Source organism: Ostrinia nubilalis, chromosome 19 (assembly GCF_963855985.1).
Source record: "Ostrinia nubilalis chromosome 19, ilOstNubi1.1, whole genome shotgun sequence".
NCBI lineage: Eukaryota > Metazoa > Arthropoda > Insecta > Lepidoptera > Crambidae > Ostrinia > Ostrinia nubilalis.
The window spans coordinates 13607201-13634589 of NC_087106.1; the positions used below are offsets into that span (position 1 = coordinate 13607201).

Consider the following 27389-nt stretch of genomic DNA (forward strand, 5'->3'; position numbering starts at 1 on the left):
TTGATATAATTACATTCAAATCTGCATTAAATAGAGATATAGCTTTGACATATACAACCTTTTAAAGTGCTTTATAAAATGGATTTTTAAGCAGTTGAGCACAATAAACATACCTACACCGATTACAGTTTTTACTTTCATGATGATTAAATAAACATGCAGTGCAATAGGTAAGCTTAAATTCATTCGATGCATCTATTGCTTATGTCTACAGTAGAGTAACGGGTCCTTACAGGGGAGGTACTACTCCCCTGAAGCCAGTCGTCGCTTGCTCAAACAGAGCGAGGCTGTCTAGCTCGGACAATAACTCGCAGTTCCGTCCCAAAGACTTTGGGAGGACACCGTCAGGTTTTAGTGAGTAGGCCCTGCCCATCTGGCAGGGAGAGCCTCACATAACCCACTGGCTCCCCCGGGCCAGTGGGTATGCAATTTCATGCATTTCCCGACGAAAAAAAAAAGGGGAACGGGTCCTTAAGACTATATTTTTGTTGCAAAAAAGACCTAATTACACCCGTATAGATACCACCGGTAAGGCTGCGCCGGCGCACTCAGCGCACACGTGGCGCGACTCACTTAATAGTTAATACCCGTCCATCATGTGGAGTGATGTGCGTTTTCGGTTACCAACTTAGGTGGAAATGATGAACTAGACGTATGTCATCAACATTCTGTACACAGGTCGTTAGAGGACGATGTCCCCAAATTCTAGAAGACAATTAATTTTTTTGCGAACGAAATTATTTCCACATCAGTAGGGCGTATTGTGGCACGTATTTACTTAGCAATTTTATTTTTTCGATTGAAAACACATAAATGCCGAGAGTTCGCGCGTGTCATCTCGAGCCCAACTAGCGGAACGGGACAATATGTGCGCAAATACCACGGGCCGCCACAAAGATGCGCGTGACGATTGCGACTAGAGAAAGTGTTATTTTTCGTTTGGATCACCGGGGAAACTTATATTTTATAATGAACATGTACCCACGTTCGTTTTCATACTACAATTGAAATTTTACAACTTTGGGCAAGGTCACATCACCATACATTACATCTGCACCCTTCGGGTCCAAGTCGGTTGTTGTCAAGAGCAAAACTGAACATGAGAAAAACAGTCACTGAAAAATCTCACTTGGGTAATCAATCAAATCCTGTAAATGCTAATATTAACAATAAATCTACCTGCAGGCCCCATAAGTAATATTCTAGTTTTAAGTTCACCATGAAAGAAATAAATGATTTGAGTGTTTGTAAACACATTTCAGAATAAACAGTATTTGTTTTTTCTTCATTTTGGGGCATTATAAATCGCGTCATGTGACATTATGGCGACTGAAAATCAACACAGTAACCATTGAATAACGACGCGAGCGGTGTTTATCTGACATGACGCGGTCAAATCGTAATGACATTAATTATTATGCCACAATTACCGTGTAAGCCTCTTTAGCGAGTAATTGTTCGGTAAATGCGCTAACTGTCGCTCATTCTGCCACATTATTATAAAAATAAGCACTTCAATATCATTATTTACATCTATGAATAGAAATGCATTAGTTCTTGAATTTGCAACAATGTAGGCAATGCAGCGCCCTTATGTCAAGAGCCATTAGCGATATTGCGGTGTTACGTGACAACTACGATAACATGTTTATTAAGTTGCAAGCGCATACTTGTGGCGGATGTAACCAATGCAGTCTCTGTAACAATGAGATTTGCAACTGTGAGTACAAAGCCAACTTACACGACAGCTCCACATTTACGTGGATTTTCTTTTAAATTTTGTAAACTTTCACCAACAATTTCAACCAGTAAATACAGATTTATGTAGGTTGCGAATCTCATCATGTATCATTTCTTAGAAGCCAAATTGTAGAGAAACTAAATTGTCAAATGTTTGTCGATTTAGGTTTGAAGTTGAAACTAATTATTTTGATTTCATGCCAATACCTAATAACAGAAGCAATATGAGAGAGAGAAACAACTGAGAGACTGGGGGCCCTGGGCATATAATGACAAAGGCCTCTTCCCTCTTGCCATGAATTCATCACTGAATGAAAAGTGACATTTAAAACTCTAAGGGTAATAAGAGTGCCCAGTGGGAAAGTGGTCATTGCACATTAGGTAAAGGGACATACGAGTATGTATTTTGTTATAAAAACTTTCCTGTTTTTCCCGAAAATTCACGTCGTCAAACACCAGACTGACCAGGGCGTCATAACGTTGCAGGTGCTGGCGGCGCTGGCGGCGCAGTCCATCAACATCTCGGTGGGCTTCTGCCAGGGCTTCTCGGCGGTGCTGCTGCCCCAGTATACGCACGAGTACCCCAACATCACGTACGAGCAGAGCTCATGGATTGGTGAGTAAATCAATTATGTACATATTGTACAATTGTACATCTACCATTCATACATTTTGGGACTAGAGGCGCAATGTAAAATGTCCAAGGATATTTATACTAAAACCGTAAAAACTTTTTGTCTAATAAATGGACGCCATGAAACAGCTGAAATTAACTAAGCCTGTGGGCTAATTAACAAAACTTCAACGACATGCAAGCGATTTGATCGCTGGAGTCACTTTTTGTATTCACATATTAATCGCCCGATTTTGTTTCGATTTCGTTTTTATGCGTATTCGATCATTGCCTCCGCGGTATTCACCTATCACCTATTTTGAAGTTTGGTTTAATCTGATGACAGTGATTAAACGTCAAATGACAAATCGCTGAGTTGTGATCCTATGGAATAATCTATCGAAATGACACGTGAATACGGATTTATGACTGTTTTTCAATAGTACGACTTTTAAACGTCATCGACATTTTAGACTCGGTACTGATGAGTGTAGGAGAGTAGAGTTGTTGCTGATAAAGCTGATGAAAATGTAATAGAGAACTCTACGGACACTTTTTTTCTCCACTAAAATGTTTAACACCATAAACTGAACGATAAGTGCTTTAGGTGGTGGTGGTGTAACGAATGGAGAATTTAATTTGGAAGAAATTTTCTTGGAACTATGAGTCGACATTTTGTTTTTATGTATTACTCCTTGTTGTCATTTTTAGATACAATATTATGTATTATTATATTACATACGAAAACCTTTATTTCATAAAATATATGGATTGTCAACGCCTCGCTTAACCTGCTATTGTAGTAAGTTTATGTTTCGATAATTCAGTCGATGTAATTTAATACTATAACTGTTTACTATGCTATTTATAATGCAATAAATACAAATAACATTGTAACTCATGTAGCTGATAAAATATTTTTATCGATTTCAAGCAACGCGCAACACATTTTATAAGAAATATAATATTCAATATTGGTTTCCTACACCAGTCAAATAAATAAAAACAAGCATTGGCCCGCGGCTTCACCCGCGTGAAATTTAGTTTGTCACAGATCGTCATAAAGTATAGCCTATAATGTTATTTTGGGTTATAAAGAATGGGGTAAAGTTTCATCAAAATCCATCCGTTTTTTGCGTGAAAGAGTAACAAACATCCATCCAGACATCCAAACTTTCGCATTTATAATAGTAGGAAGTAAGTATAGATAGATTGCTGAATGTTTCTAATGTTCATTTTAATACATCTGGGACTAGCTGTTTAACAAATAATTCGTTGTTTAACAGACATCTGATTGGATCCGTGCCCAATTATTTCAAACTGTACTGTTTCAGCATAGAATGAGAATCTGTTGTCCGATTCATTCACGTTTGTAAGTTGAAAATGTGCAGTAATTTTTGTCGTCTGTCTACATAGTGTTGAAACTGCAGTATGAATTGTCTCAAGTATATTTTATTATGCAGGCTCAGCCCAGTACGGAAAGCGAAATAAAACCAGGAAATCACGTTTGTTTGGACTAAAATTACCCATTTATAATTTTTGTAAGTTTTTTTAAAATTAATTCCTAAAACTAACTCAATGTGGCTTTGTAAATAGTAGTAATTTTGCTCACATTTGTCTCAATTTGAGTCATTTCCGCGATCAATGTCTGCCTGCAGATGCAAGCTGCTCAGTATGCACGCACTGCTCTTGCTGCAACTAGCATTAACTCGGTTTCCTAGTATGCAAATGTTACCAGCCACTAAGGAAGCTTAGATTTGTGTAAGCTAATCTGAGGGATAAAACCCAACAAAGAGGTAAATTAACATTCTACATGGAAATGAATTAACATTGACATGTCTGATAAAGTTGCTTTTCGATTAATTGCCTAGTCTTAAAATCTTCAAGAAAAAAACATACAAAATTTTCAGAACATCATTCTTGAGATCGTATGTATTCTTCTTTTCAACAACAATTTAGTCAAAGATTACGTCAATACACTAATATTGTAGCGTATTTTGTATAGATTCTGAAATAAAAGATGAATGATAAAAGAAGCACGTGAGCTAATTTTAAATACATTACCATAAGAAAAAACATTCATGTAAACCATTGATGTAAAGAGGAAGCAGTGAAAAAGATTCCATGAATGCATTAGTGAATGAAAGGCGACATTGAAATTTAACTGCTGAACACTTCGTACAAGCCATTCTTGAAATCAGTTATTCAGGGGACGTTGATCCTTTAAAAATAATAATTATGAATAATGACGGGATATTATTGACTTTTCCATCTCAATACAAATCCGACGCATCGTTATCAGCAGTAGCAGGTGTGATCTCCTTATCTTATCGCGACATAGTTGCAAACACAAGTGGAAAAACAAACACGGAGGCAAACAGAAAGTATGCCGACCTTTGATATGATGTCAAACACATTACACCCGTCTGTGCAGCCAGATAAGGCATAGGGCCAAGAGCCGCAGAAGCGACGCATAGGCACGTACGATAACTGTGACTATTAGGAGGGTCGTTTATTTAACTTTATGCATTAAAAATCATATAGGTACACAATTTTGAATATAGAAAAGGGTTTGATTTGAAATTGTGCTGGAAATTTAATAGTGGACTTAAAATCACACCTTGTAGCATGCCTATTTTTAACAGTATCAGTTTACATTTCAAACATTTGCACATGGCTGATATTGTTTGCACTTGTTTATAAAAGAATTTACAATCAGCATCACATATGTTACACGATTAAAAAGATTGCTAAATTGGTTCCATTGTCTAAAATAGAGAACGTTCATTGGAAGTATTATTCATCGGCTTCGGTTAAATACTTCTGTTATTGCAGAAAACAGTTTGAAACATCAAAACAAACTTCTGTTTACGATGCTGTTAAACTGGCTCATGGCCAAGGCGCATATTCCTTTACGATCTGCGAACCACAACAAATAGTTGGGAGTGCGCCAGCAGACAAGGTCTAGGGCTCCGGCGGCGTCCCAGCAGATGTCAATAAATACGTCAACGTCGGAATAGTTCCGTGGGAAAGCGATTAGCGAGTCTGGACAGCGAAGTCCTGATTTAGATTTAGGGCTTTGCCCTCAGTAAATCAGAGAATGTTCAAGTGGAAAGCAAATCAGGGAATATCTAAACAATTGCAAGCAAAGTGCATGTAAAGTTTACGACTTAAGTACGACTATTGGCTACTGTAGTCTGTAATGTGCGACTTAGAAGCAATTCATAGCCTGATTCCTCAAATAATTTTATTATCACAGCAGGACAGTTGTCCAAACCTTCACACAATTTCAATCAACCACTGAAATGGTTTTGTCTTTGACTTTGTTCAAATCTTAAAGCAATCCTTTGAGTAAAAATATATGCTAGTTCCTACCACTACATTGTTTTGAATCTCAGTATCTTAATTACCAAAAATAATGAAAAATGTACGCTTCTATGCTAGATAGATCTCTTTATTGCGTACCTACCACACAAAACTAACAATTAGAAGAGTTAAAGCGGTCTACCTAGATAAACTATTTTAAAAGTTTAATGTTTTTTGTCAACAGCAAGTCTGGGCGTGATCTCTAACCCAGTGGGCGCACTGCTGGGCGGCATGATGGTGGACGCCGTAGGGCGGCGTCTGCTGCTGCAGTCCATCGTGTTGCCCAACCTCATCGGCTGGCTCGTCATCGCCTTTTCCGAGACCTACGTCTTTCTATGCGTGGGGAGGTTCATCACGGGGTTTACTATTGGTAAGTTTTTTATGAGAGTATTCTTTATACACCTTTCCTTGAGCATTATTGGGTGGTAAATTATCATGGAATCAATTAACCATTTTTGGAATGTAGGTGGCCTTATGAATATGAACCCCTGAAAAACATTTAGGACTGATTTTTCAATCGTCGGACAAATTTTATTCAGATAAAATTTGTCCGACGATTAAAAAATCAGTCAGAAAAATGTCAATGTGCCAATTTTATTCTTCAGAGAATAAAATTGGCACATTGACATTTTCAGTATGGAAAATAACGTCAAAAATACAAGATATCCGATAACTGAAAAATCGGCCCTTAGTATCATTTAAGTTATCTAAACATGATTTGATATTTGATAACGCTCAAATATTGGCATTTATTCGATTCTCATAATGTTTGTGCAACTTTTTGTTTGAAATACATGAAGAAAAATTGGAGTAAATTGCTAATTTGCAATGCTTTCTTTCTTACAGGTATGTCAACAGTGTCATACATCTACGTAGCAGAAATCACAACCCCAGAGAAGAGGGGTGTCCTCAGCGCCTTGGGTCCTGGGCTGGTATCGACGGGCATATTCGTCGTGTATTCCCTGGGAGCCTTCGTGCATTGGAGGAAGGTCGCCGCCATTTGTGCAGGATTCTCCCTGTTGACGCCTTTCCTAATGTACTTCGTGCCCGAGTCACCTTTATGGCTCGCGTCCAAAGGACACATGAAGGAAGCCTACAACTCAATGTTCTGGCTCCGACAGAACAACAACACAGCGCAGCAAGAGCTGATGGAGTTCACCAAAGATCGTAAATTAGGAGAAACAATGTCCTTCAAGCAAAAAATGGGACTCTTCAAGAGGCGGAGCGTCCTCAAACCATTCATCGTTCTAATAGTTTTCTTCATATTTCAAGAGATGTCGGGCATTTACGTCATTTTGTACTACGCTGTGGATTTCTTCAAATCAGTCGGTACCAGTGTCAACGAGTTCACGGCTTCTATTATCGTTGGGGGCGTCAGAGTGTTCATGGGGGCAGTTGGGGCGTGTTTGATCAATAGTTTTAGAAGAAAGACTCTAGCTGCGACGTCAGGCTTTCTTCTTGGATTAGCAATGTTAGGTGCTGCAATCTGTGATAGTTTGGACGGACCTCCGCTAGTTAAATTGGCGTGTGTGCTACTACACGTGTCGTTCAGTATGGTGGGCTTCCTCCAGCTGCCCTGGATAATGTCCGGAGAGTTGTACCCTCAGGATATAAGAGGCGTGATGTCGGGAGCGACGTCTTGCTGCGCCTACGTGTTGATCTTCTTCAACATAAAGACATATCCTCAGTTGGAGAATTTATTGACGAGTAACGGGACGTTATACTTGTTTGGTGGCTGTGCCCTGTTGGGGGCGGCGTATTGCTACTTCTTCCTGCCGGAGACTAAAGGAAAGACGTTGACTGAGATCATGAGGCAGTTCGATGAGAAGAAGGAGGTTGACCCTGAGGTAGGGTACAAAGAGAAGAAGAATAGCATAGAAGGAAGACCAGTCCAGAGGAGGCACAGTGCAGGCGCGTCTGTTTCCTTAGAGAAAAGTGACATTTTCACAGCAAACTGGGTCCTCGACAGTGGGGTAAAGACTTTAAATCTGCGTGAATAATATTCTTAGGTTGTTATTTAGGGTTGTGTAAAGAAATATATTTTGATATTTATTTTGAATGTGTGATATTAGGGCCGCGTGGCCCAAACATTTGTGCAAACGTTGGTTACCAGTATAAAGTTACTATATTTTGTGATCATTACCATGGGTATTTACTGAGTAATTTTAGTAGTTCGTAATAATGTTACATTCCTTAGCTTTAGTTATATTTAAGAGGTGACGTTAATGTACTAATATTGAAGTTATTTTAAGTACAAATCTGATTTATAAATCAGAAGCACTGGTTGCTATGAATTTAGGTAAAATTTTGTATTGTTTATAGATTTTTACGGAAAGAATTGAAGAGTTTGAATTGTTTATTTATATTTATCGTTATTTGGCGACTGTCAATCGATAGTGATTTATTTTAGTGTTGAAATCAATTTTTGATTGTAAAAAGTTTTATTTACATAAAACGTAATTTTATTACCATTATTTACACAACAGAGTGAATAAGCTGTAAATCAAAGAAGTCGGCAATAAGATAAGTTATTACAAGTGAGTCTGCAATACTTATGCTGTGATGATGAAAGCAATTAATATTATTAATATACATGTGTGAATAAAAAAAGTGTTGTTTTCCATCTTATGTTTCATTTATCCCAACAATAAAATTCCAATTCTGTTAAAACTTTAAAGAAATTCAAGGAGTTAAAGGCATTGAAAATGAATTATCCAATTACCTAGGAACCAAAACATGCACTCGTTAAATTACTCTACTATACTCGTTATTGTGTACAGTAGCGCCATCTACTTGTGGCGGCCGTCAACAATTTTCATAGCGTCAAATTGATCGATCGAAGGCAGGTGGGTAGAGCCTTTTAGTGTGTTACATCAACTACAGATGGCAGCACATTATTATTCAAATTCTCTGAGTGACCACTAATATTTACAAATATGTATGAGGAAACTGCTTTTTTATAAAAAAAATATATATTAACAAAAAAAATGTTATTTTATGTAGAGACGTTAAAGAGGTTAGGGTAACTCTAAACATAGTTTTTAGGTAATGTAGATCATGACCTAAAGGTACATTGTAAAGAGATAATTTTTGTAGGTGTAAAGGTAAATTGGTAAATACGAATCACTCACACACAAGCATCCATATTTCTGTAATCAGAGATTTTAAATTGAAGATGGAGCGACTTCGTTTTCTTGACGTGATGTAAACACTTTTTCCGTATTTAGTAGAGATTTTCTGCGTCAGGCGTTATTAGTTGTAGGCCTAGGATGCGCGCCGTGATAAGCTTTTGTCGCGCGATTTTATCTATTTGACGCGATAAACCTATACGTTTGTCATCTCAAGATAAGATTTTATCACGGCCATGCATTCTAGCTCGGCTGGTGTACTTATAAGCTAGCACTGACCTGGTCTGCGGGATGCCGTACTTGATGCCGACGCCGACGCGCGGCAGCGCCTTGATCACCTTCTTCACGGTGGCCTGGTCGGGGAACGCGAAGAATATCGACGCTGGAAACAGAAATAAATGACGTTATTATTTCATGTTACAATGGGAGAAACTTAGTTTTTAATATCAGTTAAACTGGGTACATGGGTTTGATGTCGGATTGCGGACTATGAGAAATTTTCTCTAAAGTGGAATTTCTTAATCAGGTTTCAAACATTTCTTAAGGGCCCTTTTTGATTCCTTTGTTATTTTTAGGTTGAGTGAGCTAGCTACTTAAGAAATATACACGGGATTTACGTTTCCGTCGGGGTAGATTAGCGTCAAATGCCAGAAAGACGATTTTTTCTAAGCATTTTTGCTTTAAATTGGCGTAGGTAGGTACCTACATGTAACATTTTTTTTTTTAATTAGATCGTTTCTTTCTATATAGGTAAACCACATGAAATCAGCCACCCCTTATGCAGACTTCCCGTCACAAAGACAGACATCACTTTTTGTATCTTGGTGCTTCCACGACTCGGTTTCCTGTGATAGTGAGCCGTCTCGGTAACAAAAAGTGTCTACGTTTGCGCGGCCCCTAAAGACTGTGGTCTTCTTCTTCTTTTCGTGTCGACAACAAACCTACACAGTGTCAGCCCAAAACTCCGCCACAAGAGTGGCGTTGTCAGCAACACTCATCAAATCCTCCTGAGTGCAGTTGCTTGGGCACTCAGGGCAGATGACAAACCGAAGACTGTGGTTTACAGAAAGGATAAAAAATATGCCTTACAAAGATAGATATTATTATGAATGACTTACTTCTGCTGGCGAGGAACATCTCGATGGCCACATTCTGCAGCAGGTAGCGGCGCGAGAAGATGGCGCGGATCTCGCTGAAGTACCACTTGCCGTGCAGGTGCTCGCAGTACTTCAACACCTGGAAGAGACGAGAAAAGTCAAGTTTAATTAAAACGTCCTTGAAACTAAAATATTTTTTAAGCCCAATAGAGTCGCCAGTGGCGGTGTAGCATGGGTTGGCACCCGGGGCGATTACCCCCCCCGTCATAAGTCCTAAGACACCCCCTGGTACCCCCCAGGATTTTTGGGGTTACCTACCGATTCGAAGATCGAAAGACAATCGCACCCCCCCGTATCATGACATAGACCGCAGATTTGCCGTGCAGATGTGCCAGTGAGTACTAATCTGCGCGACTTGTGTCACCCCCTGATGCTTGGCACCCGGGGCGGACCGCCCCCACCGCTCCCCCCCCTGGATTTGCTGTAACTGAGTATGTTCCGTTGTTACGTCTCTGCACTTGTCAAAATATTGTCTCAAAGCGCTCATAGGGCCCAAAAGATAAGGAGACATGGAAAGTTATATTTTTTTAATAAGAAATTTAAATTTTTGACGTTCGAAAGTGCCAAAATACTGGTCAAAATAAAAAAAAGATTTGATACGCGTGTTCACTACATAGGAGGGGGATGTAGTGAGAACTTTTTTATCCATACTCAACCCACTACTGTAAATAATTTGACCTATTTTACGAATTTTCTAAACTTATCGAAGTAGCAAGTAGCTGTCAAGAAACAGTTTAGGCAAATCTATCGTCGCTTATAGTAACTAATACTTAGGGTAAGGTTGCGATCAATGGACCGGCTCTTTCTTTGGACCACTCTGATTTCTCGGAACCTAAGTACTTTAAAAATCAACCGTTTGCACGAAACGTTAGCTATTTGAGCTAGTACCAACCCCCGCTCCCACCAGTGTCGCCGTGAGCTCCGTTGAGGAAGGATGTTTGCTGCAGTGTTTCGCGCGCTCCCGATGTAATTTTCTCGTGACACAGTTTACCAGGTAAGTACAGTTTATTAAATGTTTTTAATGTTATTTATTGTGAATCGCACGCCTTATTTAGTTGTTCAAGTAGATTTGTAACTGTTTTTTGCAATATTTCACAGATTTTTATGTATTAACCTTTTTGTCTTTGTACTATGAATTGCCATCAATGGACCAGTAAGTTTCTCTTTAATTGGACCAGTCCAATCATAGCAACTTTTAAAATAGAAATTGAAATGTTTTTATTTTATTTTAGCATGGCAAAACGAGGGGAATACTATGCGTGGAACGAAGAAAGCATGACATTGGCACTACAAGCTTTAAGTAAACAAGAAGTTGGACTGAATGGGGCAAGTAGGATATATGGTGTACCAAAAGCGACGCAAAAAAGAAGGCTGGACGACAAAAATTTAAGAGCAAAAGGTGCAAAACAAATAATTGGTTCGATAGGTGACCTTACTCCTGACTTAGAGAAAAAGTTAGTCGATCATATTTTGGAGTTGGAAAGCTGTTTATACGGAATCACGCCAAAAGATGTCAGAAGCTTACTTATAAAATAGCTTTATAAAGCGTTGACTAATTGTAGAATAATAAAATTGATTATTATATTATTGTCTTTTATTTGTTTGAATTCTCATGGTACCGTTGAATGGACCACTGCACAAATTTTTCTAAGTCCAATGATAGCAACTCACTGGTCCAATTAAAGAAACAGTGGTCCAAAGAAAGCAACCATGGCAAAACAGTTTTTTTCTATTTTCTCTGTTTATGGTTAATGCTAAAAATCACAAATGACACATGCAAGTTCTTATATGTAAGGCTTATTAAAATGTTGAATCATGTTGCTCCTATCTATCACAATTCCGCTGTTATGTCATTTTAAAGTTAAGTGGTCCAATAGTGGCAACCTTACCCTATCTTATCTTTGGGTTCTTTTCTAACAAAACCAAGGAATAAACGCCCATTTTCAAACAACATAACACATTGATAGATCACCTCAAATGTGGACACCACGTTGTATTTAAAACAAAAATACCCAATTCTCAAAGCGCTCGTAAACGCACGCACGACACGTCGTAAAGAGTTCGTTAGAGATGAATTTATACGCCCCATAACGTGGAATAGCGTCATTGGTCTGAACACGGCCATTTTATTGTTGGTGTCATCCAGAAAAGAAAGAAAGACCAAAAGACCCAAATTATGTTGTAGTTTAACAACCGCACTAAATGGAGCATTTGATGATGACGATAAACAAATTATCTATCACGTTGAAAAAAGAAAGAGTTCAATATAATTGTACTCGATGATTGATCGAGAGATTATCGTAATACAAAATGACTGAATTGTTCTGCTTAAGATTCCAATGTGAAACTTGATTCGTAACTGAAATACCTACTTAAAATACAGATTAAAGTACCTACAGGATGTCTGATGTCAACTGAAAAAAAAAAGTTTTAATAGGTGTAGGTCTAGGTAGAGGGAACTGATTTGACCATAAAAAAAACTAGTCATTGATGCCTCCGAGTGCATTTGTGAACACTAAGTTGTACTGTTTTTATCTTTTTATAGTTCATTTTTACGCAGTTGGGTTTTTTTTTTCAATTTTTTTTTATGTTAATGTTGTGGTAATTTATTTAAAACAAATAAGTAAGTCTGACTTCAGATTTGTGTAGTAAACTCAGTTGTAACCCAAAAGGACCACAAGAAGATTCAAACAATAGAACTAAGAAATTAAATCACCAAAATAAATTTTTGCACTCACTATAATGCGATAAGTATCGCTAACATCAAATTAGAGAGCAAATAATGACCGGCCCGAATCTATTAAGCGGATTATATTCGTCACGCACCGCCCCCTACCGGATCACTTGAACAACAAAGTACACATCAAGTTATACGCTGTGCAATCTTATCTAGTTGGGATAAGTGCGGTTTTCTAACAAACGTATAAACTGAAGTGCTGCTGTACAAACAGCGATTTGAGGGGTCGCTGTGGGAACTAGATAATGTTTGCAACATGAGATAACGCTCTTTGGATCCATCAGGCTGTGTTAGTTACGCGTATTTCGCATTGAGAGATAATAATATTATTGTATACTTTCAGTTTTAAGGACTTTTATTTTACAACTTGTAATAAGAAAGTATAAGTATATCCAAATGTAGTTAATTCGTTTGTAATGTTATTAATGATGAACGACACATGAATGCTTAGGTTGGGTTGCACAATCTTACTTTAATCGTTTGCCTCCTGTCACATAAAAAAAATAATTAACAAACGTCAAGTCTGTCATATCCATACAAAAATACACCGGTTATGGTTATAGTCAGAGCCTAAGGCTGGGTTGTAAGATAGTGCATCTTACTTTAACGTCAAAAATCTGTCAAATTCCACACAAAAAGCACCAGTAATCGTTATAGTTACCGTTAAAGTTACGTGGTGCAACTCAGCCTAAGTTATTATCTACTTATTAGCTGACCCAGCGAACTTCGTACCGCCGTGTATTTTAGGAAATGGTGAAAGATTTTTTTAAATCGGTTCAGTGGTTGCGGAGCTTATTCAATACAAACAAACAAACCTCTCCTCTTTATAATATTAGTGAAGAAAATAACAAGTCGGTACAGTTACAGAAGTCAGCGGTTAGTCATCAATTGATCATCAAAATTAAATTTATCGTTTATAATTTACGTACCGTAACTTACATCGCGGTGAAAATACAAATAAGTTGGAATTTTAATTGATCAACTGCGAGCGATTGATTGATTGATTGACGCCGTCAAAGCGTACGATTTACGAATCCACCACTAGATTTATAGCGAACGTTTTGAATTATCGTACACGAAATATTAATTTAAGTACCTACATGTTATGTACTAGTATCATGACACATGTAAAATTGCAAATAAATAAACCGAGTCCAATTTACTAGTCATTGAGTAATTTATAGGTTGTTATCACACGTCCATCATTTTGACGCTGACAAGTTTTAAAATTCGGCAATTAATTGTAAAAATGTCGATGAGTTATGAATTGACATTCACTACATACAGAAGTGTTGTCGATGCTTTGCCTGATTTTTTATTATAATGCGTAGCGTAGTGGTTTATTTCTGATACGAATATGTTATGTTCGCTAGAAAACTTCAGTGGCTTCCACAAATAAGAAGTGCGTGGTATGAAACATACAGAATAGTTTTAATTCTCTCAAAGATTTACTCAGACGCTACGGGACTATTCCCACCTCTCATTCCCACCGCTGCAACTCTTTGTAGCCAGGATCTACAGCTTGACCGCCAATAATAACCCAACCAGTGAAGGTCAAGTATGTCCTTATTTGGGCCCTAGTTTTCATCTTTGTAATCCATCTATAAGTAGGTACAGTCAGCGTCAAATAGCTAGCGACGAAAGTAGCCAAAAAGTTCGCAAAACGTCTTTGTTACTTGGAATCAGGTAGTGTTATCAACTTTTTGGTCACTTTGAGTGTCACGAACTACACTCGACATCAAATAAACCGCACCTCCCGCGACAAGCACTTTCAAACGTATGCATCCTCACTTCCCACCAATATTGGCACCATTTAAAAGCCTAGTTCTAAACTTCATTTCATTAAAGGAAAGGTTTTTACCCCAAAAATGTGTCTTTAGAAGGATCCAGGATTCCAGAGTCACTTCTTCAAAAAATAGGTAGTTACGCTTGAGCCAACTTTTATGGCTATAAGTTGGGATTAATCGCTATCCATCTGTTAAAGAGGACACGTGTGATCATTATTTGGTTTTATAATAATAAAATTTGGTCTAATTGATCCCAGGGGTGAGCCCAAAGTGAGGTCTTTTTTCAAGTCACATTTATGGTATATGTTAATCATTTATTAAGAAATTAAATGTGTTTTTCTTTAAGAATATTTACTGGGCTTTCAAATAACACCTATATTGTTGGGGCACCATGATTGTGTCAGAAGAAAATCTTTAAAGTTCGCGTCGCGGAAGGTGCGGTGTATTAGATGTTGAGTGTATATGACGCTGCTGTACCACGAAGTTATTTCTTCCTCGTCCACAGTCCTCTCCAGTGAACCGGTGTAAACTAATTATCGGCAACTCGGATCCCATTAGTATAATTTGTGTCATCTCGTCCCCTCGCGTCGAGTCCAATAAAGCAGTTATTTCTCATCTGCCACCCCAAGGGTGCAGGGGTGGGATGTTGTGATTGCGATGGTGTTCTTTTGTTTTGAACACTGCGCTTTTGTTGGGGCATTTTCAATGGGCATTGTGTTGGCACAATACAGTGACGTCATATGGTTAAGCGAACGAAAGATTCGAGTGATTGCTCTATGATTTTTCAAAGTGATATACACCTTTCATTTATAAACTTTAAAAGAGTATAGAATAGAATTGATCCCACTGAAAACATTTTAGTGTAAAACGTTGCTAAAACGAATCGTATGGCTCGCAATGTGAAAAAGTTACCAGAACTCATCTAGAGCCAAACTTATACTGTACACGCCATAAAGGTGTAGAACCTTACTTAAAATAAGAGGCAAGGCCGTATCGCTGTAGTCAAGCTCATGCTAAAAATCTCAATTCAAAGACCTTGTGTAGGTCCCGTTTCATAATATGCGAATTAAATAATCAGGACCTAATTAAAAAAAGCTAAGATACGCCTATTGTTTGAAAATAAATTAATATTCATTACATTTGTACTTTTCTCGATGCACAGTCAGCGTCAAATACATAGATCAGGGATGGCGAACCTTTATGTAGCAACGTGCCACTTTTCTAAAAAACAATTTTGATGTAGTCGTAGACGTGCCACTTAATGCTAGCAATGAGAGGGCATCGTACAAGTGGCGCCACTGGCGAGTGACAGCGCCTTGCTCTACAGTGGCGCCAATTGATGAGGGCAAATACGATAGCCCTCATTAAAAACTATTTAATTTCATCGTGAATTTTGGGGTGATTCATGGCTTGCTCTAAATATTGCGGCGCGTGCCATCAATGGCACGCGTGCCATAGGTTCGCCATCCCTGATAGATAGTGACACGCAAAGTGGTCAAAAAGTTGACAACACAACCATGAACTTTTTGGCTACTTTGGGTGTCACGAACTATTTGACGCTGACTGTACCAGAGCATTGCCTTTCTCTAATGTCTGGATAAGCTGAAGTTTAAGGTTGCACCGACTTCTTTTAACCGTAACTATAACAATAACCGGTGTTTTTGGTATGGAGTTTGACAGATTTTTGAAGTTTGCTAAATTAAAGTAAGATGGTACAACTCAGCCTAAGTAGTACCTACTTATGATGTTGATTGCAGTTTTCGTAACCTTGTTATTGACGGAGATTAACGATCGGGTTTACAACTAGATTTCGCACCATCGCTAATTTAGAGACGCTTAAGTATAATTTATTGCTTTTAACATTTATTTCTCTCTCATTATCACGGTTATTATAGTGAAAGCATCATCATCGGAGCACTCAGCGAACAATACTTCTTGTGGGATGCGCCACGTGGGGCACTTCGAGTCTAATGGAGCTCTAGCACGACATCGGAACCGAGGGAAAACACACGTGTAGATCGATTTGATTTATTTGCACGTTGGATGTAATTATGAGAATATTAGGCATGTGATTTGTAAAAGTGGGTGCAAACATTTAAGAGAGAATAATTGTGAACGCACAATGAATGATAGTAAAAATATACAGTATAAGGGAGAGCAGATTAAAGGTGTTGTTTTGTTTAATGTATCGAAACTTTGAGCATTTTAGTATTTTTGAAAAGGACATGAAGGACTTTCTTTGACTTGGGTTTTTTAACTTTGGCATGACTTTCAGACAGCAAAGCTCGATCTGTTAAATCTACTTCAATCGGACTTATTTATTATTATTAAAACTTCCCAGCGCATTTTTCTAGAGTCAAACGTCTGGCGAGTGCACGAACGTGAAGGTTTCCGATTTTATCTCCAGTCGATAATAACCTTAAATATATTCGTATTACTTGCCAGTTAAAAAATAAACGCATATAAAACCCGATAGTATCGGCTGCTTAGTAAAATTGGACTGGATTCGGGAGATCCAGCGATAAGATCGATCGCGATCAATGGCATGTCTCGGCGGCTCCTGTTTTGCATGGGCTCGCACATTTAGGACACTATTTTGGAAGCATTAGAAACTTGAAATGCAAGCGTATATGATATTTTAAATAGACGATATTATTATGCAATTTGGAATGTTTAATTCAAGTATTTTTGTGGAATTGTTGTCATACCACATCAATGTAAATAAATGAAATGAATGGGCTTATGGATTTGGCTATTTTTATTTAAGCTGCGTAACAGTCAAAATAGGCTTTTAGGAGAAGAAAAAAGTATCCTAAAAGTTTCCAGATCCTTATTTTGTGAAAGTGAAAGTCTTTTTCTATGAGATTTTTGAATGACAGAACATCTTAGTTGTCTTTGTGATTAAATTTTCTTATGATTGTAATTCTTTCATGGTTTGTAGTTTCTGAAGAAATTGGAAGACGATCGAGTAACCTCATTGTTGTTGATACTTTACAGAGACTTTAGGAATTTGTATTACCACTTTAGTGATGTCGAATGATTCCAGAATTCGCCACCAGATCACGGTCCAGTCGGCTGCTGCTTTGCATGCGCCGTGTCAGCTCACGTCAGTGTCTGGTATTTATACTGGAGGTTCCACGAATCGCGAACCCAGAGGTAAACAATGCTTGTTTATTCAAAGATATGTTAGATATTATCACAGATTTATCGCGAAGGCTTTCAGTTTCGTTTGTTTCGAGTTTATTTAAGGTCAAGGTTGAGGGAAGTTCTTGGATATTTTGTGTCTGCCTCTAAATGGACGCGCTTTTGCAATGTTGAGACATAATATAGTTGGGTCGGGCTGTTAATCAGTATGGAGATGTATGAAAGTGCGCACATTACACCGATTTGATATCGGCCGATTCTTCATACAAATTAGAATCGGGCCCAACTATCGGCCAACAAAAATTCGGTAGTCTGCGACTAGGCTAAGAGTTCATTCTCCATTTATCTTTCAAGCAAATGCAAATTTTCTGCAAAAAAAATTTGAACCATTTCTAATGTGTCTAAAAAAAGTCCTTTACTTTTTGTCAGAGCTAAGTAAGCGTTGTACATTAGTCAAAACTTATATTAAGCCGTCGTTTACTGAAGCGGGCGGCGAAGGAAGTCCCAATTAAAACGCAGTGCATCACGTGCGCGCTCGCTGACGCGACTATTGCTGCGGCTACTACGAGTTCTCGAAGTTACAGATCAATACTAATCAAATTTTGGGACGTGTGAAAGTGCTAAAAAACTAATAAGGAATTTCAATTTGGAATTTGAATAAATATACGAGTAGGTAACTAGATAGTCACTAAAAGGGAGGACCAAGAGTTTAGATAAGACATTGCAGGATTGAATCAACCTGCTAGCTAGTCCAAAAAGAAATAAAGATTCTGTGCTACAAAACGCATTTACATTGAGACAAGTTAGGACTGTGGTGACTTATAAAACTGGACGGTTGAGATTTCAGCTGCTACAATCTATCTTATAGGACAAAATAAGCCATGTTAGCCAAATATTCTGAAAAAATTAAAATATTCCTATATTTGATTGATTTCCTGGTTGACTCTACATTCAGATTAACAAGTGCCAAGAAGGTATATAGAAAATTGTAACTGTAACCCAAGTGAACTCTTTCCTTCAGGCATTCATTTCTTCGAGATCTTCACAAATGGTTGTTTCTTTTCCACACAGCCCAGATCGGTATCGCCTCGTAAAAATACCAACAACACTCGATCCCATCTCGCCTAATCCCGGTTGATGCAAGTTTGTGTGCGTAGTAGAATCCCTCCTTCCCCATTTCGCAGTTTGTCATCCCAAATGGTTAATAAATTCCCTGTCATCGCGTCTCTCGGTTCAAGGGCTATTCCTGGAGCGACGCTTTTTTATCCCGGTGTATTCCCTTTGCTTTTTTCCTATACAAGTCCGTATAAATCTCTGTCTAGTGATGCGGATGGTATCTTAAATATGCAGTTTTATTTTGTTGTTGTAAAACTGTTTTGGTGTGTTCCTTTTGTGGTGGAGATTTGTTTATATGGTGAAAAACTTTGCTATGTTTATAAGTATCCACTTTATAACTATACGCAATTGTGTAGTAATTCCTTGAAGATTCCGACTCAAAATGAGTTTATTTTAAAACAATCCAATTCTTCATTGTTACTGTTAGTCATCTTTTTTGCTGTAAAAATTGTATGTCCAAAAAAACACTTCCTTGAAGCTCAGAAAGTACTGGGTCAGATTCTTGTGAAATGCTTATTACTAGTTATGCTTATTTTGAGGTAGGCAGTGGAGCGTACTTATAGATTTACTGCTCATCATTATTTAAACACCATTTTCCTACTTAGGCACTGCCCAAATGTCCATAACTATGTGCCAGACGCTACTCTTTGAATTTATCCACTCCATTATACAGGGTGTTAGGTAAATGGGTATATGAGCCGACACTAGCCCATGTTCACATGGTCATATAAATTGTATGGTGAAGTCAGAAAATTGATATCTTCATTTTAATTATTTTATTTTTCATACAAATCGGATTAAAATAAAAAAAATAAAATGAAGATATCAATTTTCTGACTTCACCATACCATTTATATGACCATGTGAACATGGGCTAGTGTCGGCTCATATACCCATTTACCTAACACCCTGTAGTATAATTATTTTTAATAGGTACCTAATTTAATCTACCAAAATTTCTTCACCAAACCACAGCCGCTGTGACATGTTATACGGCGCAGTAACCGCAAGTTACGGCCCCTGTCGGCGCACGCGCATCTCGGCTCAAGAGGGATTAGATCCCGTAAATCGCGGGAACGCGTTAACGGCCGGGATTACCGCTAAATATTTATTGGGAAAAGGTGAAATGACAGTTAAGGATGACGTATATTACGATGATGGTACTCGTAGTCATAATGGGCGGATGCGTTTTGAATATAATTCTGTTTCTTGAAGATCTTAAATCACTTTAGAAAAATTAAAATTAGGATATTGACACTAATAGATGTTAATCGTTGCGTCTTTTTTGGATTACAGATTGGTTGGCTTCTAATTTGCTATCACTTAACGTAAGTAAAACTAAATATATTACCTTTGCCATTTCTAAGAGAGGCCTTTCCACTGGACATTCGCTTGTGTCACATTCTAGCTCATGTGTGACTAAGTCTAACTGCCATTGCCCTTTTTTTTTTTTTTTTTTTTTTTTGCGTCAGGAAAATGTATTGAAATGCATACCCACCGGTCCGGGGGTTCCGGTGGGTTATGTGGGGCTCTCCCTGCCAGAAGGGCAGGGCCTACCCACTAAAAACCTGACGGGTCCCTCGGGTGGCGCTTAGTGGAGTAGCACGTAAGGCGCCGTTAAGTCGTTCACGTGCGTACCCCCACGCTTTGGCCGCAGCCTCACTCAAACTGTCGCCCTTAGAAGGGCAACTCTCTCCGAAGCGCGCGGGGACTCCGCGCGCACTTCGGGCCTCAATGTTAGGAGGCAGACGCCCCCGCGTCTACCTCCATGAGGCTCGCCGTCGTGCCGGCTCGCTGCGCCGGCTTCGGCTTTTGGGCCGGCTGAGGGCAATCTTTTGCCCCCAGCATGTGCTCCACGGCCTTACCAGCCGCTGCACACAACAAGCAGCGGGGAACCTGGGCCGGGCACACCTTGGCCTTATGGCCCTCTTCACCGCAGCGGAAACAGAGTCCACTGCGATCAATGCCAGTGGCGCACTTAAAGGCCGTGTGGCCAGTGCCCCAACAGGCGACACACCTTGACGGCCTCGGTTTCAACAGCGTTACCTGTACCGAGGCCCATCCGATTAGTAGCCGGCGACACTTCGCCAGCTCTTTTGCTACCTTAGCAGGTACCCGCACGATAACGCTGCGGGACTCCCTGGCTCCACTGATCTTGCCCACTGAGATGTTTTCCAGTGGGCAGTTCGTTCTTGCCGATATAACGGCCGAGACTTCTGGCGCCTAACTGCCATTGCCCTAAGTTAACCCGAACTGACACAATTAAATACCTAGGCATCATGATCGACTGCCACCTTAACTTTCAACCTCATCTGGATCTTTTGGCTGCTAGAGTAAGGAAGCTGATCTTTGTATTCAAAACTTTACGCCACATTGCCGATCAGTCCTTCTTAAGAACAGTTTATTTTTCTCTGTGTCAATCTCTCCTGGGTTACTGCATCACTACATGGGGTGGTGCTGCCAAGACTCACCTCATAAGAGTTGAAAGAGCACAAAGAGCGGTACTGAAAGTCAGTGCATTCCTTCCGCGTTTGCACCCCACAATTGATGTATACAGACATTGGAGGGTGTTAACTGTTCGGCAGCTATTCATACTAGCAGTGGTTCTACGCAAGCATTTTATGCTCTCATATGACCCACAGCTTAGTCAAATTAGACGCAGAAAAAATATAGCCTGCACCAAAACACAGTTTAAAACAATATTTGCCCACAGATTCTTCTGTTTCCGAGGCGATCGTTTGTACAATAAACTTAATGCTTCGCTCAATATTTACCCGCTACTAAAACGTGGGGTTAAGAGAACTATCACGGAGTGGCTTTTGAATCGTAACTACGATGAAACCGAAAAACTAATTAAATGAGTACATCTAAAACACACCTATGGACTTAGAGCTCTCTCGGATTTGAAGTCTTTGGGCTGGGCGGTCTTCGTGCGTGCGCGGGCTTACACACTTGCTGTCGTTAGGTGCCATGACAATTTTATACCAACGCTATTATCATACAACTTTCCATGTATGGTCCTGCGGACGGGCGGCGGCCTTCCGTCTCGGAGCGTCTGTTTAGAAGTGGGCTCACCCTCTTATCCACAAACACTCATTCATATCACACACTGGTGCCTAGATACACATACACTCTTTATTGTGCACTAGGTACATTGTTTTCTTGTAACGTATTGTATATTTTTAATTTTATTCTGTAATTTATGTTATACTTATTTTCTTTTTTTTTTTAAATCTTTGTCCACATGGATGTTGTTCTTACACTTAGCTCATAGCCTTGTTTAAGTGCTATAAGGTTCGAGGCGGTGGGAGCCTGATGTCCTGTAACACAGGTATTCGATACCTAGCATAGGCATCAGACTCACACTGATATTAAACATTAAACATTATAATCATAATTATCTCATGTATGTTTTCAATGTCTGTGTGAGTAAATAAAGATTTTGATTTGATTTTGATTTGATTTGATTACCTACGGATTAAGACAATTTTGATTACTATAAGACCTTCACTGGTTGGGTTTTTATTGGCGGTCAAGCTGTAGATCCTGCTGCAAAGGAGTTGCAGCGGTGGGAACGAGAGGTGGGAATAGTCCCGTACTATAAGAACAGTCCTCATTTGTAGAAAACTTATTTTTTACTATCCTTATAATTATTTTTTTATTTTATTTTATTTTTCTTTATTCAGAAAACCACAGCTCTTTATAATAGTAATACAAACAGGTATTTTGTTCTTACAGCCAATAATTATACTCTTGCTTCGTCCAACATATTGTGCTGAATAAAGACTTTCTTATTCTTATTCTATAAACATAAATAAAAATTACTTTTAATGTAATATGAATTTTATCATCATTAATGAAAAATCCTTAAAATCTATGATATAAAAATTAAAAAGCAATCGTGCGTTTCCAAATCCCACCAGCCCGTGTTCTCAGCTTATAAAAGCATTAACTAGAAGTGCACACTCGATTTCCGGCGACTTCCTAATCAAAGCGGCCGGAAGCGCGACAGTGGCGCCAGCGCAGATGCGCTTGCGCCGTCCGCGACACGCTCGCGTGCGATCGTATTAGCGGCGACTTACAGCTAATTGGAACGGTTCGTTTTGGATCCATCTCTAAAATAAAAGCTTGTAATGGGTAAATTATAAAATGTTTGAGATGAAGACTTCTAAATTAAAATACAGTAGAACCTTGATAACTTAAACCTCGATAACGTAATAACCTCTATAAATTCATAAAATGTTGTGTTCCCTTCCCCTCGGAGTCCAAAACCTCTTTTACTTAAAATACGAACCCTCTATAACTTAAACGAATAATTTGGGCTTCGCACCTCAGTAACTCAAAGTTGTACTGACGACGACCTTTGTAACTTCAATTATCTGTCAATGAGACGAATGTGCAATAAAAGAAGGTTTCCTGTAGACCATTTTTATTGTCCATTGCTTACACGTGTTTACCAAATGGCTCCAAAATGTAAACAATAGACTAAAGTTTAAGTACAGTAACTTATTTGTTTGTTTGTGTCAATATCTTTTAACCTTCGTTCCGGCAGCATCTCTTTGCACACTGTGAGTGAAAATGAATTCAAAACGAAAACTGAAAGCATTAACATATGCTGAGAAATTAAAAGCGATTGAAGCTGTGGAAAGTGGATTGAAGAGAAAAGACGTTACATTATCCATCATATTAAAAACAAAGCTGAATTCTTGAAGAAGCAAGAATCGGGCGTGGAAAGCGTGAACAGTTTCAAACAAAAAAAAATCACCGACTTTTTTATGTAGAATAAACTTCAATAAATATACCTACCTTTAAATGTAAAATAAAGTAATTTAACCTACCTCGTCTATCTTTATTAGTCTTAAACAAAGCTCTTCTTCGAACCTCTGTAAGTAAAAATGTAAACCGATAAAAACTCTTTAACTTAAACCCTTAGTAAGTAAAAACCTCTATAACTCAAATTATTTAACGTTTCCCTTGGTCTTTATCTTATCGAGGTTCTACTGTAGTATGTCAAATTGTAAATAAATTACACTTTTAGAAGCTATGTTACTAATAGTAGCTATTTCGGCATTATGTAACTTTCACCCTGGGCACTGTCGCTGCGCACCAGGTATGGACCAAATCACGCCAAGGTATTGAAAACTTTGTAATCAGTTCTTTCATCTTTGGCGATTCCAACTGTTGCTGTAGAGTTTAGACAAGAATCAAAAATCAATAAATGTAACTCGCGTGCTAGCATTTGAAGAAGGATTTATAAAAAAGTAAAAAACTTTCTGGAGCCCAAAATGATGTCATATGCGTAGACACAAGACAAGTTCTCAAACGACCACTAGACGGCGATTCGCTTTTATTGATACAGCCTCTTAATTTACTTTTCAGATAAGTTCAACGCTTCAGCATTCAAATACTACCTTAACATCTTCGAGTAAAATGTCCATCGTTTACCTAATAAACTATCCGTTATCTAGGAAGGGGCATCTAAACGACCACTGGTCTCGCAGCCAACTAGTTACTGGTCCCTTATCTCAATGATCGAAGTTTACATCTTGAAGGCAGCGAGCGTGAATACGGGCTTAGATATACAAATACCTGAGAACTGCATAATGAAATTAGTGACAGAAATAACTGACTTGTATGTTAAAGGTCCGGTAATGACAGCTGTGGGTTAATTGCAATATGGACTGCAAATGATTGTTTTGAATTTTACTTTAAAAACAGAATAGAATAAAATTCAAGTTCAAATTATTTATGCAAATAGGATCACAAAGAGCGCTCATACATGTCCCAACCCTACCACTGCTTCGGGACAGTAATATGGACCAGTGCTGAGAAAAAACAGCGCAGTCACTACTTTACTACTTAAAATTTTAGGTAAAAAAATAATAAATAAATAGGTATTTGTATTCGTAGTTGCGTACAAGTTTCAACTAGTTGAGAGAATATTCATGTTGATTGAACTGACTCATTATGAAAAAGAATGTAGTTTTTCAATTTCTGTAAATTAGTGTTACGTACAAAATCTTTTGGACAATTTTTTTTGTTGTATTAAAAGATCGCATTTTTAGATTTTTAGATAAGTACTCAATTTCGTATACGAAAATACGTAGTATGTACTTATACTTATAATTATTTACTTAAACTCTACAACTTACGAAACCTAACTGAACTCCTGCCAACTGTTGCTAGTGGGCAATAATAAACTCGGCTACCACAATCAACGCCACGTTAAGATAAGCCGTATCGATGCTAGGCGAGTCGGTGGGAGAGAACACGGCGATAGAGTACTACATTGAGGGCGGAGGAACTAACTTACGTCTTCATTACTTCACTGTAAGACTACTTTTACACCCGTATTCACAAACGATGCTTGCTTAAGTGAAGCAGCAAATCGAACGCATAGCGTTGAATAGAGCTTTGTGATTGTTTCGCGTGTTAACCTTTGCGTCCACGCGCACTGTGAGACCTCATAGTAATGTTTGTGAATACGGGCGTAAACAGTTCGTCACTTGCAGTAAATGTTTTCACCGAGGTTAAAAGAGACTAAATTGTGGTTTCGGCGGAGTAGAAGCACGTCTACTATTTCTGTGGCTATCGTAAAGGGCGTCTGTTATTCGTAAAGTCCTTTGACTTTTCGAATAACAGGTGCTATCCCTTGATCCGTCTGACCATGGGTAGTGTGGCCAAATTCTCTATTCCTTCTGGTAAATTAGAGGGAGAGTCGTGCTCCTGCAGTGGAGTGGAGACCTACAAAATTGTGTAAATTAAAACATTTTCCAATGAGAAATAGATAGGAAATGATTTATTTAACAAAGAAAGGTTGTATCTAAAAACAAGGATAAAAAAATGATATAAAAAGACAAATTGGTTCATTCCTTGAACATATTGGAGCCAGCTATCTTAAAACTGGCAGTTCAGATATAAACTGTGGTGCTAATCTACGAGAGTATCTATCTAACCGCCAATAACGCCTCGAGAGAGATAAGGCTCTATCGCACGCCGTCCCGATGGGTGTTAACACGTAGATAAAACGACAAAATGCGATAAACATTGTTGCTACATGTTCACTAGTTGTTAGTAAGTCAGTTAGCTGCTACTATGTAACAAAATGTTCTATAGATATAAGTATTTCATATCGTCATTTGTAGCGAGCTTTAGATATTCATCTGATTCGTAATGATCAGTTAGTTGGCTTAGAATGAGGGTTTTCGCGAATGAAAAATCCGCCAGATGGCAATACGTAGACGCGAGGTCCAAATGCTGCATGATTGGTTATTTTTGACATGACATTGACAGATATGTCAAAATCCACCAATCACCCACATCCACGTCCCGCCATCTAGCGGATCTTTCATTCGGGAAAACCGTCATTATACAATTAATAATTTTTGTACAGTCGAACGCATAACAGACTATGCCATTGACTTTTGTTACAAAATAGCTTGTTATATTTAAAAGATGTCAGTGTTTGGCTTAATGTACTGACTTCTGTACCTACCTATTTAGAATAGGTATTAAATGATGTGGCAATAGTGCAGAAAATGATTATGGCAACAGATTAAAAAAGAAGTAGATGTGCCATTCTTTTACGTAGGAATGCAGTCAACTACGAGATAACTAGCAAACAAAACACTTAAGTAGGATTGAATAAAATAACATGATATATAGTCGTGGTTAATTTACTGCAGATGAAGAAATTGTGAACTTATCTAAAATCGAAATTGACTCCTAGTCTAGTTCAATTTTCATAATACGCTTGCAAATATTTTAATTGAAGCAGCATCTGTTTCAATATTCTGGATTCTAAATGTTTTTTTTCTCATTTTAAATGAAAATAAAGTCAACTCAAATATCCTCTCCACATCTCGACGGCCACCGCACATCCCACGATCACTAATGATACCGAGAGAAAATTCAAATAACGCCAGCAAAACAAAGAGCCGAGATGTTATCGCGGATCTTTATAATAATTACAACCGACATGTGGACGTCTCAATCGGGCATCGTTTGCGATCTCCGCGTCCTGAATCCAATTACCTTGCGCAGGGACCGAAATATCTTTTGCGATGCAAGAAAAATGTATATTGAAAACGTTGCAATGTGCACAACCCTAGTCTGTAACCAACTCTGCAAAGAAAAACCAGCTACAGTACTTGAACTACAAAGCTTAAATTCAAACGCAGTGAGTAAAGTTCTTAGTGCGTTCGTTTGCTGGGAGCTTTCAACGAATGGGCGGAGCTTACCCCCACCACGGGATCGCCGGGAGGGAGGCAACGAACGTCAGTCGCTCGCCATCGGTGGGGGGTGACAGATGTCCGTCTTGGGCCATCGTTCATACCGAAACACGATAGCGAATTCAACTCTCCATAAATTATACTTGCTCTGTTCCGTCTCCCGCCCGTTATAAAGGGCGGAGGATATTGAAGTTCTCGTATGTGTGAATTAGTATGTGTAAACATGGGATTAGCGAAGCACATGTCCGGCTCTGTTAGGACAGGCATAAATTCGTCTAGCCTCGGTGGTGATATATTTAGAGTCGTGATTGCGACGTCCGCGAATTAATAGTCGATTAACGCGAAGAAAAATGCGGCCACACGGTATTTA

The 27389-nt window shown here is 38.6% G+C and overlaps 2 protein-coding genes and 1 long non-coding RNA gene across 3 annotated transcripts in view; 2 read left to right on the top strand and 1 right to left on the bottom strand.

Moving 5' to 3' along the window:
- The window catches only part of LOC135081223 (facilitated trehalose transporter Tret1-2 homolog), a 32283-nt gene extending 23941 nt beyond the window's left edge, over positions 1 to 8342 (top strand). Inside the window, exons 3-5 of the mRNA XM_063975971.1 lie at positions 2227 to 2356; positions 5904 to 6089; positions 6566 to 8342. Of these exons, the coding sequence (XP_063832041.1) occupies positions 2227 to 2356; positions 5904 to 6089; positions 6566 to 7719 (1470 nt within the window). The 3' untranslated portion in view covers positions 7720 to 8342. The remainder of the gene's footprint in view (positions 1 to 2226; positions 2357 to 5903; positions 6090 to 6565) is intronic.
- Positions 1 to 27389, bottom strand: part of LOC135080989 (neurobeachin-like) — a 737070-nt gene that overhangs the window by 71591 nt on the left and 638090 nt on the right. Inside the window, exons 42-43 of the mRNA XM_063975714.1 lie at positions 9966 to 10083; positions 9127 to 9229 (exon numbers count right to left, since the gene is read on the bottom strand). Of these exons, the coding sequence (XP_063831784.1) occupies positions 9127 to 9229; positions 9966 to 10083 (221 nt within the window). The remainder of the gene's footprint in view (positions 1 to 9126; positions 9230 to 9965; positions 10084 to 27389) is intronic.
- On the top strand, positions 10835 to 11588 carry LOC135081330 (uncharacterized). Its single transcript, XR_010259191.1, has 2 exons — positions 10835 to 10998; positions 11237 to 11588. It is a non-coding gene; the product is annotated as an uncharacterized LOC135081330 (long non-coding RNA).